Source organism: Genypterus blacodes, unplaced genomic scaffold (assembly GCF_046128005.1).
Source record: "Genypterus blacodes isolate CSIRO-AG114 ecotype Tasmania unplaced genomic scaffold, CSIRO-AGI_Gbla_v1 ptg000158l_1, whole genome shotgun sequence".
In the NCBI taxonomy this organism is placed as follows: Eukaryota; Metazoa; Chordata; class Actinopteri; order Ophidiiformes; family Ophidiidae; genus Genypterus; species Genypterus blacodes.
In genome coordinates, this window is record NW_027466959.1 from 1,210,263 (window position 1) to 1,224,962 (window position 14,700).

Below are 14,700 nucleotides of genomic sequence, written 5' to 3' on the forward strand. Positions count from 1 at the left end.
CTTCCACTCTTACTCCTTATTTACTTCAAAATAAATAGCATATGTTTGCAGACACATATTTCTCCAGCTGAGAGAGAGTTCCCTATTTGAACTCCAGCATCTTCAGGGACAGAAATATGACTTGGAAGAAAAGAAAAAACCTCACTCTCACTCTCTCTCTAGCAACAACAACACACACACACACACACACATGCACATAAAGCTTAGATATTCATGTCCACAGACGATCAGTGGTTATGATGCCAGCTGATAACCGTTGTGAGCAAATCAAGAGTGAGCCCAGACATTCCTGGGTGGGGCACTGAGGCTGGGGCTTTGATCCTAAACTGTACTGTGTTGAATCAGGCGTGACATCAGCTTCCTTTTTACATGTTTGTGCTCGCCTTTCACACTCAACGTCCACATATTTGCTTGGGTTAGATCGGCTGCTGCACACATCTGATGTTGGTGCATGTAAGATGTGCAAAAGAATCCAAGAGGGACATTTTATTTTCTTCATCTGCTGATATTTTCCCCATCATGCAGCTGATTACCATTGGCATCCAGCAGGAGGCAATGTGAGGACCTCTGGTCTTTATTTGGACCTTAACTACTACTTTATTTGGGTCAACTGTGTAAACAAAGATAACAAAAATCAAGGAGATCTATATTTTACTTCTGTTACATAGAAATGAACAGAATCAGCTGTAAAAAAAGATCTTTTCATCCCATTAGCAAAGATCTCAGGTCTCATCTCATCGTGTTTGCTCATCTAACATAACTTTGTGTTGCTGGCACGAGTAAATTCTTCATTTACAGGCAGTAATGTACTCCAGTTCCCTCACTAATGCAAAGGTATCAGTGGCCTCCTGAGCGGCTTTGAGTGAATTTCATTGGTCTGCGTCTCCCTGGAGGGTTGTAGTGTTTCATGATGATGTAACAGTTTGTATTTCTGCCCCAACAACCAGAGAAGCCAGAGAGAAACACAGACTGTGTGCAGATACATTTGTGACTGATGTGGAATGCAAGCCACAAATCATTGACTTCCATTTAATTTTGCTCACTATGGTGTTAGAGATGTGTTTACTTCTTTGTTTCTCTGTCTGTCTGTCAGAATCAAAGTGAAATCCAATGACAGGTTGGTTGAGTTGGTTGAGTTGGTTAGTCGGGTAGCGTTGAGATATTCAGTGTTGATTTATTATTGTTTACAGTCTTTATATATTTAATTTTCAGCCCAATACAAATGCATAGAGATTATACTTATATATGTAAATTCTGTAAATGACTTGAAATGCAGCTGTACACTGTTGTACATTTGCACATGATTATTCTGGATGATGTGTTTTAAATTGGCACGTGTGTGTGTGATAATAGGTGAACTTGCATACACACTAAGGTGAATATGTAAGGCTTCATCTTAAGAATATTCATGATGGAATTTCCCGCAGTGGAGTTTTCAAACTGGCGTAATCTCAGGAAATGTTAAATCGCTGCACACAGTCTGCATCCTCATGACTCCCATACACACACACACACACACACACACACACACACACACACACACACACACACACACACACACAGTGGTGGGAACATACTGTGGAGGTAGGGGTTTAGGAGAGTTTGGTATAGATTGAGATCTTTTGAGTGTGTCAATTAGGAGACCTGTTGGTTGCCGATGGTAACTTTCACCTAAGTGTTAAACTGACTGACTGATGGACACCAGGAGCATGGATTTTGGCAGCAAGTGTGCACTTGTTCACTGTACTGAAGTATGTGGGTGTGTGAGGAGCAGCCGAAGGTGGGCGGGGCCTCCTCACAGACCAAAGTCAAAGGTCAGGTCAGACTTGCCCATCTTCTGTCTATACACTGAATCAAACTTGTCGTTCATAGACACTGTGAAGACGTCCTTCCAGAGACCAACACGACCTGAAAGAAGGACACAGAGGACAAACAAATACAGTTAGGATATCATTTTTAATTTGTGAACTAAGTTGTTGAAAATAAGGGCAGTCTTGCATCTGTGGTTTCCTTCCCCTCTTCTGTATCGATCCATAGCCCGGCCAGCCTACGAGGGAAACTCATTTTGGCTGCTTGTATCCGCAATCTCGGTCAATATCCAAAAGTCAATTTGAGTCTTAGTCAATATCCAAAGCTCATGACCACAGGTGAGGACCAAGCAAGAGATAAGTGGTCTGTGAAAGGTTTACCAACAAAATGTGACCCTGTCTGTGACTCTCTCCTGAGGCTGTTATGAAAGCTGAATATGTTGAGCAACCAAAAAAAATCTAAGGTGAATAGTGAATAGTTGGATCTGGACTAAATTCTGCATGTGGATATTGAAAATTATTAATTAAATTAAAAGTATTTTTGAGTGCTTTGTTTCAACAGACAAATATCTGAAAATAAGGAAACATCTTCTCCAAATGCCACTTTACCTCAGTTCTATTTGACATGCAGACACAGCATATTGTGTTATAGTTCTGTCATCTGTTACTTCAATTAATTTTGCCTTGTTGTAATTGTGCAATACAATTTGCATTGACAATTCAAGGTACAAATTAAATATTAATTAAATGCAGGAGAGCACATATGTATAAAGTGCACCGTGTGTGTTTGTGTGCATGTAATGTATCAGATTAGTATGAAGGAGATAAGACATTAGACTTTGACACTTTGAGGTTATTAACATTGTGATTGCAGCTCAGCGTCACAGTGACTCACCTGCTGTGTGGCATGTGTGGTGTGTCAGCTGTGTGTAAACCTTATAGCACAACTGACACAAGACTTCCATGCACTAAAAGAAAAGGGATCAGATGGGAAAACAGAGGAAAAATGGACGACAGAAATCATAACAAGATATTAACAATCCAAAAGGAAATGGGGAAATAAACATCATAAGAACTTCAAAGTAAAGTAAAGTAACAATGCAGAGGTGGAATGAAACTCAGGGGGAATAAAAACCTAAATGCTTCCTGTGTAGTTTCACCAGTTAACCACACAGCGACGCCATCATCTTTATGCAAAATCCAGGTAATGTTGGTGAGGACAGATGTAACTGATAAATGCAAAGAAATTGTTCCAGTTATGAATCACTACCATGCAACTGCATCAGCACAGACTGATCTTTACTTTAGCTGCTTACAGATGAAGCTGAGCCCTCTGCACTCATGTTGTCCTGTTGTGCTACAATGTCAGTCTTGTCTTTGTTTAGAAAATATATATCTGTAAATTATAGTCAGCTATACCACAAACAACTTAAATGAATAATAATCTACATGAATAGTTATTTCATTGTCAAAATACAGATTGTTCCTATTATCTCAGATCTATTCTTTCTATCTATGTTTGAACTTTGTATACAAACAAAATCTGCACTTTTGACCGTTTTTTCTGCCTCTCAAACAAATTTCAATATGGATTTAGTTTTGCCTTTGACACCACAGACGGTCATAGAGGGTCATATCCAGTGTGTTGACCTGGATGTGTAAAACAGCATCTCTAAACCAACCAGACCATCTGTTAGACTCAGCACTTAGAAGGTTGCATCGTTGTGACATTACAGGTCAAGGTCCAAACGTAATCCCAGATCGACAAAACCGTTGATTCCTACAGCTTCAAGTTTGAGAGGAAACAGAGTGGACAAATAACAGAAACACAGACAGGACTGTATGTTGCGATGTTAGACCAAATGTATCAATAAGACAATAAGACATAATAAGGTCCGTATTGTCTCTGTGATGTGATTGGTTGTTCTGAGACGTCCTTGAAAGCAATGAAGTCATTTTTACCACTGGACCATTTGGTAGATACAGTACCACCTTCTGATAAGCAGCTCAATGCAACCCAAGGACATGTCTGAGAAATGGATGTCAGAGCAGCTCAGCACCACTGACAGATGATGTGTTCAACCATATGTGCATATATGATCCATATGTGTGTATAGGCCTTTATCATTGATGTAATGCTGAATGGAGCAGTTTTGGCAGTCCAATACATTGAATATTTACTCAGCAAAAACAAGCAAATCTTCAGAAACATAAAGGTAGATGAGGCTGGCAAACGCTTGGTTCTGTTATTAGCATTAGGAGAACTTTCACCATTTATTGACATTTGGCCAAAGGGTAGTAATGATTTCTGAGAAGGAAAAGTTTCAGAAACTACAGCACTTTGTATCCCCGTGCTTTATCTTCCATTGTCTCAGCTATTTCTCTCTTGTTCCACTTTCCCTGTGTCTCCTGTTCCCCCCCAGTCTGGGTGTGGCTTCCTCCCTGATTACCACTCGTCCATCTCACCAGCACCACCAGTCTGCACATCTGCCTGCCATCAACCCATCAACTCACCAGCATATCTATTCCCCTCTTCCATCCAATCTTGCCAGATGGTTAGTGTCTGTTCCTCACTCCCCAGCATTCCTAGCCTAGATTCCTGCATCTCAGCCATAGCTTTGCCTTTTGACGTCAAGTCTTTGCTGAGTCCTTCTGCACCGTTGCCTTGCTATCAGGTTCTATCAGGGATGCTGCCCAACCACTCCTATCATGATGTCAGGGTTCCTGCAGCGTGGCCATGTATTCTGTAGACTTTAGAACTCACTTCAGCGGGTGTTCCTAATAGGCTAACCGAGTCAAAGATCAGTATGACTCCGGCAGTTTCGGCAGTATAAACTCTTTAGCCATTAAATTAGATAACTGTCTTTGTGAGCGCCATGGAGAGAGAGCTGGCTGCCCCCCTCCCCTCCTCTGCTCCCCTCCTCCTCCTCCCTGAGACTCTGTGTGTTGCCCAATTCACCTGTCTCTCCCTCTCCAGCCAAAGAACCTGTGCAACTGAGTAGAGCCCAAGAACCAGCCGAACATCTCAGGAGGATACAGGCAGGCTTCTGCATTTACTGCATCCATTTCCTGGCCTCCTGTCCCCTTCGACCAACAGGGGAGGCTCACCTGTAGGAGTGGGGTTTCTTGTAAACCTCCCCTTCAGTTCCCTTATCCAAAATTTGGGGCCAAGAGTCCACCCTACCTGCCACAGATCTCAGTTAAAGCCTGTCCACCAGTCCCTTGTCTTCCATGGGATTAAAAACCCTTTTTTCCTACAGCTGCCTTTTGTCTGAGTTCACCTTTGGGTCCAGACTCACTGAATTCCACAGGATAAGGAACGAAACTTCATCATGTGACATCAGCAAAATGATGACATAAATGAAAAGGGGCTGGCAGAAGTCAAAGATGAATAATAACATTTTCAGACATATTTGATAGATTCAATCCTTTGGTTTAGTTCCTCTGTGTGGATTTGGGTGAATATGGGTGTTCATCATGGTACCAACATCTAAAGACCTTTCCTTTCACCAACACGTCCTAGATGGGGCCTCAGATGTGACTGAGAGGTTTCCTGTGTTCTCTCTTACTCACCCCTGCAGATGGAGAGAGCCTCAGAGCTGCAGCACTGCTCGATGAGCTGGTTGCAGCTCTCCACCATGCTCTCCAACTGAGCCTTATCACAGGAGACACCCAGGAACCGGGCCAGCTGCTCCACCAGGTTCCCCAGATCCTGCAAAGGTGAAGAGCAAGATGGAGGTGATATGAAAACACTCTAAAAATGCAGAGTTGTGAGAAATAGGGAATCTGTGGAAGCAATAATCATGAGAATCCACACAGGATCTAATAACACACAGCTCATCTATTTTCATTATGAGTAATATGAACATGCAAAGTGCTTCCCCAATCCATGAGTGATTCCATTTCTCAAATCACCACCAGGCATCAGATGTACAGAACAGACTGTACTCACACACAATCTGTGTGTTGTAAGGGTGTGTACTAACCTCATATGTGTTTATATGAGGTAAGGTAGGATACAATGTACAGCTGTGTGTGTGTGTGTGTGTGTGTGTGTGTGTGTGTGTGTGTGTGTGTGTGTGTGTGTGTGTGTGTGTGTGTGTGTGTGTGTGTGTGTGTGTGTGTGTGTGTGTGTGTGTGTGTGTTCTGTCACTTGTGGAAAATCTAAAGAATTTCTGTGATTTAGTTTTTCTCATAATTCTGGCATGTTCTGACATCATTCATCTCTTTATTATTATTATGAGATAAGAAGATAAGATTTGAAACGTTTTAGATCTGAAATTGTAATGTAGCCCCGGAAATTTTAGATTCATCCAACAGATTAAGAAGAATATTAAAAGATCAGTTATGGGAAATCTGGTGAGATAATGTCTCGTGGCTTTATGAAATGACTTGGAGGTCATTTAGAGAGAACTTTCAATTAAATTCAACTTTATTTATATCGCGCTAAATCACAACAAGGCACTTAACACATCACAGCATTTAAAGAAAGCCAACATTCCTCCTCAAGCAGAACCCAAAGCTTAACCGGGGTGTGTGTGTGTGTGTGTGTGAGTGTGTGTGTGTGTGTGTGTGTGTGTGTGTGTGTGTGTGTGTGTGTGTGTGTGTGTGTGTGTGTGTGTGTGTGTGTGCGCCTCGTGAGCTTGATAACAGCAGATAATGTAAATAGGACCTTTGGCAGAGTAAATAGCACATATTGATTGGACATATAGAGATTATCTGGTATCTGGCAGTCAGACAGAGAGGAACAGACAAAAGGTCACGCTGGGTTAAGCTTAAAGAAAAGCCTATAGGAAAACTTTTCAGCAAGAATTATGCTTCCTCGTATAATGGTTAGAGTTTCCCCCACACCCTGTTTCTGGACGATCAATAATTGAGATATTTATTATCTATGGTTGTTTACACCGGGCTGATGAACTTGGAGTGTTACAGGAGTGTGACAGGAGTGTGACATGAGTGTGACGTTCCCAGGTTAGCTAGACACTGAAGGGATGTCATTATTGTTACTTGTTTGTCTGCTGCTGCTTTGCTTTTGTTTCTTTTACTGTGTCTCTGTGCCGGTGCTGGTGTTCACTGAGGTTCACCCCGCTTTGCTGTTCGGATAGCGATGGTGATATTGTAAGGCCTGTGCGCACTCACTCACACACACACACACACACACACACACACACACATTGAATAGCAACCATGATTGGTTCTGGAGGGGTGTGTGACTGGAAGGAGAGGGAAACTGGAAACAAAGAGGGGTGTGTGTTCCCAGCTCCACAAACCTGATCACCATTACCTCCTTTAGCCCCATTTGGCACTGGCCTGTCATCCCAGATCATCTCAGTTAGTTACCTGAAATGATTCACATATTCATGCATTTCCTATTCCTGATGTAAGTTCCATGTACTCTTGTTCCTTCTCTGTTCCCCTCATCAGTTCTACTGTTCTTGTCTTCTCTTCTCACCTGCTACTTCTCCCTGGAGTCCTCCCTTGAAATTTAAGGCTCCTTGTTTCATTTTAACACTTCACATTTAAATGCGATCTACCATCAGTATCCGGATGCATTCTCTGGAGAATGACATTTGATGATGGGACTCATCGCATCAACACAAATTCTTGTTATCTGGCGCTGTAATCAGATCTGATTGTTGTTATTGCTGTTATCAGTGTCTAGCTTTTCTTTTTTTTTAATGCATTGGCTCTTATTGTCCACATTCCAGGTGCAAGTCTCCACTTTGGCAAGTTGCAACTCCTGAAACCAAAACAACCTTATGAATAAGGGTGAACAGAGCCAGTCAAATAAGGCAGATTTACATTATAAGACCTAATGGACATCCAAATTGTTGCACACATCACAGAAGTTGGCCTGGTGGCTCTAAAGTCAGTGAACGTCTCAGAATGAAACCATTATGTAGTTGTATTCCTGTAATTGTGCTTGGGTCTGTTGTTGTCCTGTTCATGGCCTAACCTTATCTTAACGTCAACATACAGGGTCAAAGTTGATGCTCTGGTGTCTTATCTAGTTTGGGGTTTTGCTTTATGTTCTCTCAGCTGTCATAAATGAAACTAACAGTAAAGTTAAGTCTATAGGCTCATGTTAATAAATGATTCACCCTGCATGCAACCTGACTGTGCCGTTCCTCCCTGTAGCTAAATCAGCATCACTACATCACACTGCTATTCTAATCAGTTAATAGAGTCAGATAAAACAAAGTTAACTCTCTGTTCTGAATAATAGGCAGATTTGGATGTGAGATTTTTTTTCCACCCTTCATTCCTGTAATTTTTGCTAACTTCACTACTTGGCTCCATAAATCATTTGTGGTTGATCTGCACATTGTGCTGTGAGTGCAGATCTGTACTTAGCTTCCCACCCTACACACCCACATGTGCGCCAGTGCTGAACGAATCACTACCCTGTCTCCGTCCTAATCAGTGTCAGACTGTATGACATCAGGTTTCATGACTGTCAGATTGTCAAGTGAGTCATGGTGCTACAACAAGGAGGAAAGGGCTTGTCAATCATCAACCTGCACCACTTCATAGGTATGGACCATAGCAACAGTCACATTCTGATAGTTTGGTCCTAAGTTTAAGGACACTGTCAGAGCTTCATTGTAGGATCACCGTTTTGCATTGATGAGCAAATATTTGTTTTCTTTTGTCTCTTTGTAGGAGTCTCTGTGTAACCAATGTTGATGGTTTCGTAACTCCTGGACAATTTGTATTTTGTAAGTCTGTGACGGTGGACCAGGCTGACCTCCATTCAGTGGATCAACACACTGAAATGCCACTGCAGAGAGCTGAACAGTGTATCCACATCTATACTTGACCACATGGTTAACTGCTGTGGAAGAACAAGAGTTAGGATTCAAACAAGCCACCAGATCAGAAGGCTGGTGTGAAGCAGATAACTGAGACGTGTGTTACCTTGTACATATCCTCATATTTCAAGAAGAGGACATTGGAGTCCATACGGTGTTCCCAGAATTCCTGAACATGTTCAAACCAAGAGCCATAGCCCACTGCAAAAGAGAGGGAGGGAACAAAATACAAAGGATTAAGGTTCAATTCCCTTCCAGCCATCTGGAGACAGAAACAAAGGTCAAGGTCACTAACGGATGTCCCGTCTCTCCCACTTACACTTGTCATGCATGAAGCGCCGACAGAACTCCTGGAAGGTTCCTCGGTAGCTCATTGTCCTGAGAGAGCGGTGGAACTGGTAGTAGGACACCACCAGGTCCTTAGGGTTACGAGCCATGTAGATCACCTGGAGGGGAAGCCCAACATTTACCACAGTTACATCATGGCACGTTCATGTTCTCTTCATGTCAGGAGTTCTGAAGTTCTGCCTTGTTAACTTAATAAGTGGAAGTAAAGCCTAACGCGTGTATTTGGCTGCATCAGCACAACAACTTAAGTTATTTTTAAACTCTAAATGCATCTCATCTCACTGATCACATCGATGACTCATCATATTCAATTCATCTTTATTTATAGAGCGCCAAATCATAACAAACAATATGTGGAGGCACTTTACATACAGAGCATTTAAAGAAACCCAATCATATGCTCTGGATTCTCAACGCACTCACATCATTTCATTTAATGTACATGTCATCACTCTTTTATATATTTTATAATCTATTATATTTAACATCCTGGGACTCTGTTGCTGCAAGTGTTTTATTGCTGCTGGAGGCTTAGCTGCTGGTGTTTTTACAGTCTTAAATATTGTTGCTCTTGACATACACTTATATATGTATATACATATATATATGTGTGTGTGTGTGTGTGTGTTTGATAGTAGCACTGTTTTCTTTCCGTGGACTCACCTTGGCCTCTCCATTGTGCATGGCTGAGGGAAGGAAGCGGTAGGGGAGATGGCTTTTGATCAGACGAGGAGATGTCAGCTCCTGGAGAAACATACAGGAGTGTGTGCGTGTGTGTGAGAAAGATGCTGAATCCTAACAGTGTTCAAGTTGATCATTGTGGTCGGTCCTATACATGACAGCTGTGGAATATTCTAACACGGATGCAGATGATTGTCACGATCCCTCCATCTTTGTTGAAACATATTTATCTAGATCTTGAGAGCTTTGGTTGAAAAGCTTTTGTTGTCACACGACCCCTTGAAACACAGTTGTAGACCACAAAAGTGTCTAAAATGTAGGAGATTGATTTTGTGTGTTGAAATCCCCGTCTGTGTCATAAACTCTTTGTTAGAGTGACCCAGTGGTTTACCTGTATGATGTCCAGGCCTGGTTGAGGATACTCTAAGACAGGCAGCTGTTCATCAATGTTCATAAGGCCGATTTCATCTGGGTCTGCTCCCTGGCTCACCAGATAGACAACCTCCTGTAGAAGACTGGTACCTGTGTGAGGGGAGAAGAGAGAAGATGGCACAGTTGAAAAAGAAAAGAGAAACACACACAGACTAAAATAAGACAATGCATATCAGCAGTTTCTCTTTTAGATAGAAAGGAGGGTGGTACTAAATGAATGTCTCAAATACTCTGTCACATTGTCAACAAAGTACTTGGCTTCATGGAGCAGTGTGTTAGATCTATACATGATACAGAGTATATTCTATGTGTTTGAAGGAGACATTCTACCTTCCCTCCTTGTAAGGGGTATGGATCAGCTATTCTCTTCGAAATATGTTTGAAATATGAACTTGTAGCACCAAACTAAATAAGTTATCAAACTGAACTGCTGAGCTGGTAGTGAGCAGTAGATTTGTATCCCAAAGTTTATTAGCAGAACTATTTTAAGATACAGTGAGACTACGTTCATGCCTCCAGATACAGAGGTTACTTTCTCCTCTGTGTCTGTGCTCTCTCTCCCCCTTCTCCTCTCTCTCTCCCCCCCTCCCTCTCCCACTTCCCCTCTCTCTCTCTCTCTCTTCCCCCCCCTCTCTCTCTCCCCCTCCCTCTCTCTCTCTCTCTCTCTCTCTGATCCCCATTATCCCATTGGCCCAGCTTGGCACATGTGAGCCGACAACAACAAATATGCAGTGCCTCAAACATGTGGCCTCCCATGTGCTCTCTTTGCCTCTGCAGCAATCCATTAAACACACACACACACACACACACACACACACACACACACCTGCGCAGAATGGGACTAAGAAACCATCAGGGAGCTCAAACACTCTAGTCACTTCTGCTCCCACAGAGGAACTCATCCCAATAACATCGATGCAGTGTAGAAGAAAACAATAGCCAGACCACAAACCACAATGCATACATGTTTAACCTAACAACATTTACTTTATGACAAATATCCAGCTTTCCATCACTCCATCTGTGTCTGCGTGTGTGTGTATGTGCAATACTCAGACGCTAATGAAGATTGATTGAGCAGAAACTGAATACTGGCTGACTTCTATCCACATCTTTCCACACACACACACACACACACACACACACACAGGTAATGCCGAGGGGCTCATTGGCTATTTTTAGTCCTTCTGTAAGGTTTCCAAACCCAACCAGACAATGCTCTCAGCTGCAGTTCAGTAAAGATCAATCAAAGGGCTTGTGGTGATCATCATGGAGAGATCATAATCTGTCCTGACGTGCAGAAGTAATGAATGTGACGAGACCATGAGGGCTGATCTGAGGTATAAATATCCAGACAATATAAAGCAGTCAGCTTGTTCAATAACATCCTGAAGCCATCACTGATCTACTTTTAGAACTCTATCTATACTCACAGTATTTAAAGCGTCTCCATTGTCAATCTACAGCACACATGACTCCTCTGTGTCCCTCCATTGACTACAGTCTCTGCCCGCATCCAGTACAGGTCCATGATGTTGCCTACAAAGCTGCGTCTGCAACAATATGGCACCCACTCATCTGAATTCTCTCATTCGGCTTTTTGCTCAATAACACTCATTGCACTCTGCCAACGAAGGAGACCTGCTGCTTAAATCTCTAGCCAGAAACTTCTCCTTTATGGTGCCGAGGTGGTGGAAAGAGATGCCAAGTCCATTCAATCCGCTGAGTCCCTCTCTGCTGTTAAGGACTCAACTCTTTTGTCAACAACTTCATACCTAATGTCATCATCCCTATAAGTGGAACCATCTGTGAGATTCACTACAGTCCTGTTATGGTTGCAGCCAGAGGCATCAACCTTGGTGCTGTGGTGACCAATCACTCACAGGATTGACAGTGGGTAGCCTCTTGTTAGCAGCTGTAAGTGTTGTGTGTGTGTCAGCTGTGTTGGCAGCTTGTTGTTTATTTCAGACTCCCTCTCCAGGCCTGAGCAGGTGAGCACACTGCCTGCGTCAGATATTGACATTCAGGCAGGACAACAAGGCCCCGCCCACGAAGCCGCCAATGGCAGCAGCGTTCCAACTTTTGGCAAATGCATTGTGACACTGTGATTTGTGGGCCACTTGACTTTGTATTAGTAAAAGTGTCCACTCCTCTCCTTGGTGACAATTTCCTCTGCACCAAGAGCCTGATGGTGGACACGGGGAACTACCGATCAGTCAATGCTGAGACGTCTATACGTCCCTTGCATGTGAACACAGTTGCCACAACGAAACTAAGAATAGTACATTTGTTGGATTAAATCCTCATTTCTACGTTGCATCGACTCCCATAATGTTGTGTTAAGGACAAGGGAAGATGAATAATTAGTGTTATTCTAAATATCTGAGGTTCGACGTTTTATTGACATTGGTCTTAACAGCTGATGGCTCATCAGTGCTGAGTGTCCAAGCCCACAGCTTTAAATGCATTTACTGATCCGTGTGCACACAGCTCACTTCAGTTATGACTATATACAGTTATACAGTTTACTCTTGCATAATCCTGTATTTTCTCTGCAGACAATGTGGATTGTGCACAGATTTTGATGGAAGATGCTGATGACTGTTGTCAAGAATCATTTCAGGATGTATGAGAAGTTAAGAACTGAACTCTCCCTGCAGTTATTCCTATGAAAGTTATTTTATCATATTTTAGTAAATCACACTTATTTAGAAATTATAAAGGGTGAGTTATATTAAATGTTCAGTCAAATCAAGCCCTCCATTGATGCAGGAAGGAGAAAAGAGCCAGGATGCAGAAATGCTGTCAGGAAATAACAGGAGAGAGCCGAGTGTTACCCAGAGCAGCTTTCTTTCATAGTATCAGATAACAGAATGTGTATTCAGCAGTACAGTGCAGCAGGCCTCTGCAAGAATACACTACCAGTGCCATCACTGCATTTCAATACATAATGTCTAAGTGAATGTGTAAAACCAGCAAGTGTTAATTGCTGTAATCAAGTTAGTCTCTATTTATTTTTATTTATGGCTCAGCAACCCTTTGAAACCTGTATTTGTGTGTGTTTTTTATTATCTTTATCTCTTGGTTTAACATGTTAGCCAGGTAAATCTTAGCATTCAGTGATATCATTACTAAAGTGGACAGAGGAGAATATCACAGTGAGACAGACGTGTGCTGATTGGATAGAGATTAATGTGAAACATTCCCATTATTGTTCGTGCCTGCAGGTCCTGATCTTTTCGAGGAATATACAGTAGATGTATCTATGTGTCTCTCCTCATGCAGCCTGATGCACATGGGGCAAATTCCGTGAGCCTCACATTTAGCAGGACAGAGTTATAGCTGAATATAATGTTTACACAATCAGCCATGCTTTATTAGAATCAATGTATTACCATGCATGTATTGTATTTAAGTATTGATGAATGGGTCATAAGGGAGTTAGTGGCTCTTGTTAAAGTGAAATTAATTACATTTTTGGTTTGAAGAAATTATTTGGGGGTAAGCGTTCATCTTCATCTCTCACTGCAGGTGTTTCTCTACAGAAAATCTCAACAGGAAATGAGAAATGTTTGCCTTCAAAATCTTGAAATTCTCTTTTTCCTCGGCATGCATTGGATGTAAAGCTCCAGCAGCCGTCACATGACCCAGACCCACCCAGCTCACAGCGGTCAACGCGCACGCCTGCAGCCGCGTTGCACAACGACCCTCAACACTCCAAACTGATGGATGTAAACACGAACTCCCGTTTGGACCCAAAATTGGCGGCCGCCTGGGAAGTGTGACGCACAGGATCGATGATGTGTACACGCATTAGTTCATTTACTTTGTCGGGCTTGTTGACGTCTCATTAGTCTCAGTGAAACACACATTCATAATAAATAACGATAATGGACCTTTAAAATGTATTCAAGACTGCCACGTTACGTAATATGACGTCTTGCGTTGGGGCGAAAGCTGCTGCAGCACAAGCGCAACGGAAACACATCAGGTTTGCGTTAAATCAGCTGTAAACAGGATTTGAATGGTCTGGGTCGCTGTATTCCGTATAGTTCATGTCTAATCTTAAAGATGCCATCAGCGCTGCAGCGCAGAGCGGCGCGTTCTACCGCAGAGGCTCACCTGACTTTGGGTAGGTGACAATCCATATGTCGCTACTTCTGAGGGAGAAGTTCGCGATCTCCTCCATCTTCCCCCTGCAGAAGGGCGGCAGCCGCACTCCATCAAACTCGAAGTATTTGCTCTCAAACTCAATCGGCGTGCTTGGCGTGTCTGCCTCGCTCTCCGCCATCCTCCTGCCGAGCCGCCAGTGAGGAAGGAAGCTAACACACACTCACAGACACACACGGGGTCTCCTCTCTAAACAGACAAACAGCTGGGGAGGAAGATGATGAAGGGGTTGCTTTAAAACTCGCTTTGTGATGCTCGAGAGTCGCCGTGGATGCCGCACGAATGAGTTGGCCTTCAGCCAATCACGCAGAAGAAGAGTGATGTCATGCGCGCGCCCCCACAGCATCAGGACCACTCTGCGGGCTCGAGCATGCGCGCGCCCGCAGAGACTCGCGTTCATGTGCACGCAGAGGTGATGAGCATGACATCATCAAATACATTTAGGAATA

General features: G+C 42.8%; 1 protein-coding gene across 1 annotated transcript; it reads right to left on the reverse strand.

Annotated features, from left to right (window-relative positions):
• Window positions 1–1,795: 1,795 nt before the first annotated feature.
• On the reverse strand, window positions 1,796–14,372 carry sult4a1 (sulfotransferase family 4A, member 1). The gene is made up of 7 exons (XM_076167369.1): window positions 14,204–14,372; window positions 10,041–10,171; window positions 9,632–9,712; window positions 8,940–9,066; window positions 8,727–8,821; window positions 5,382–5,520; window positions 1,796–1,908 (listed from the first exon to the last, which is right to left on the reverse strand). Exons 1-7 carry the CDS (start codon window positions 14,370–14,372, stop codon window positions 1,796–1,798), a joined length of 855 nt encoding a protein of 284 aa, XP_076023484.1.
• Between the last annotated feature and the right edge of the window lie 328 nt (window positions 14,373–14,700).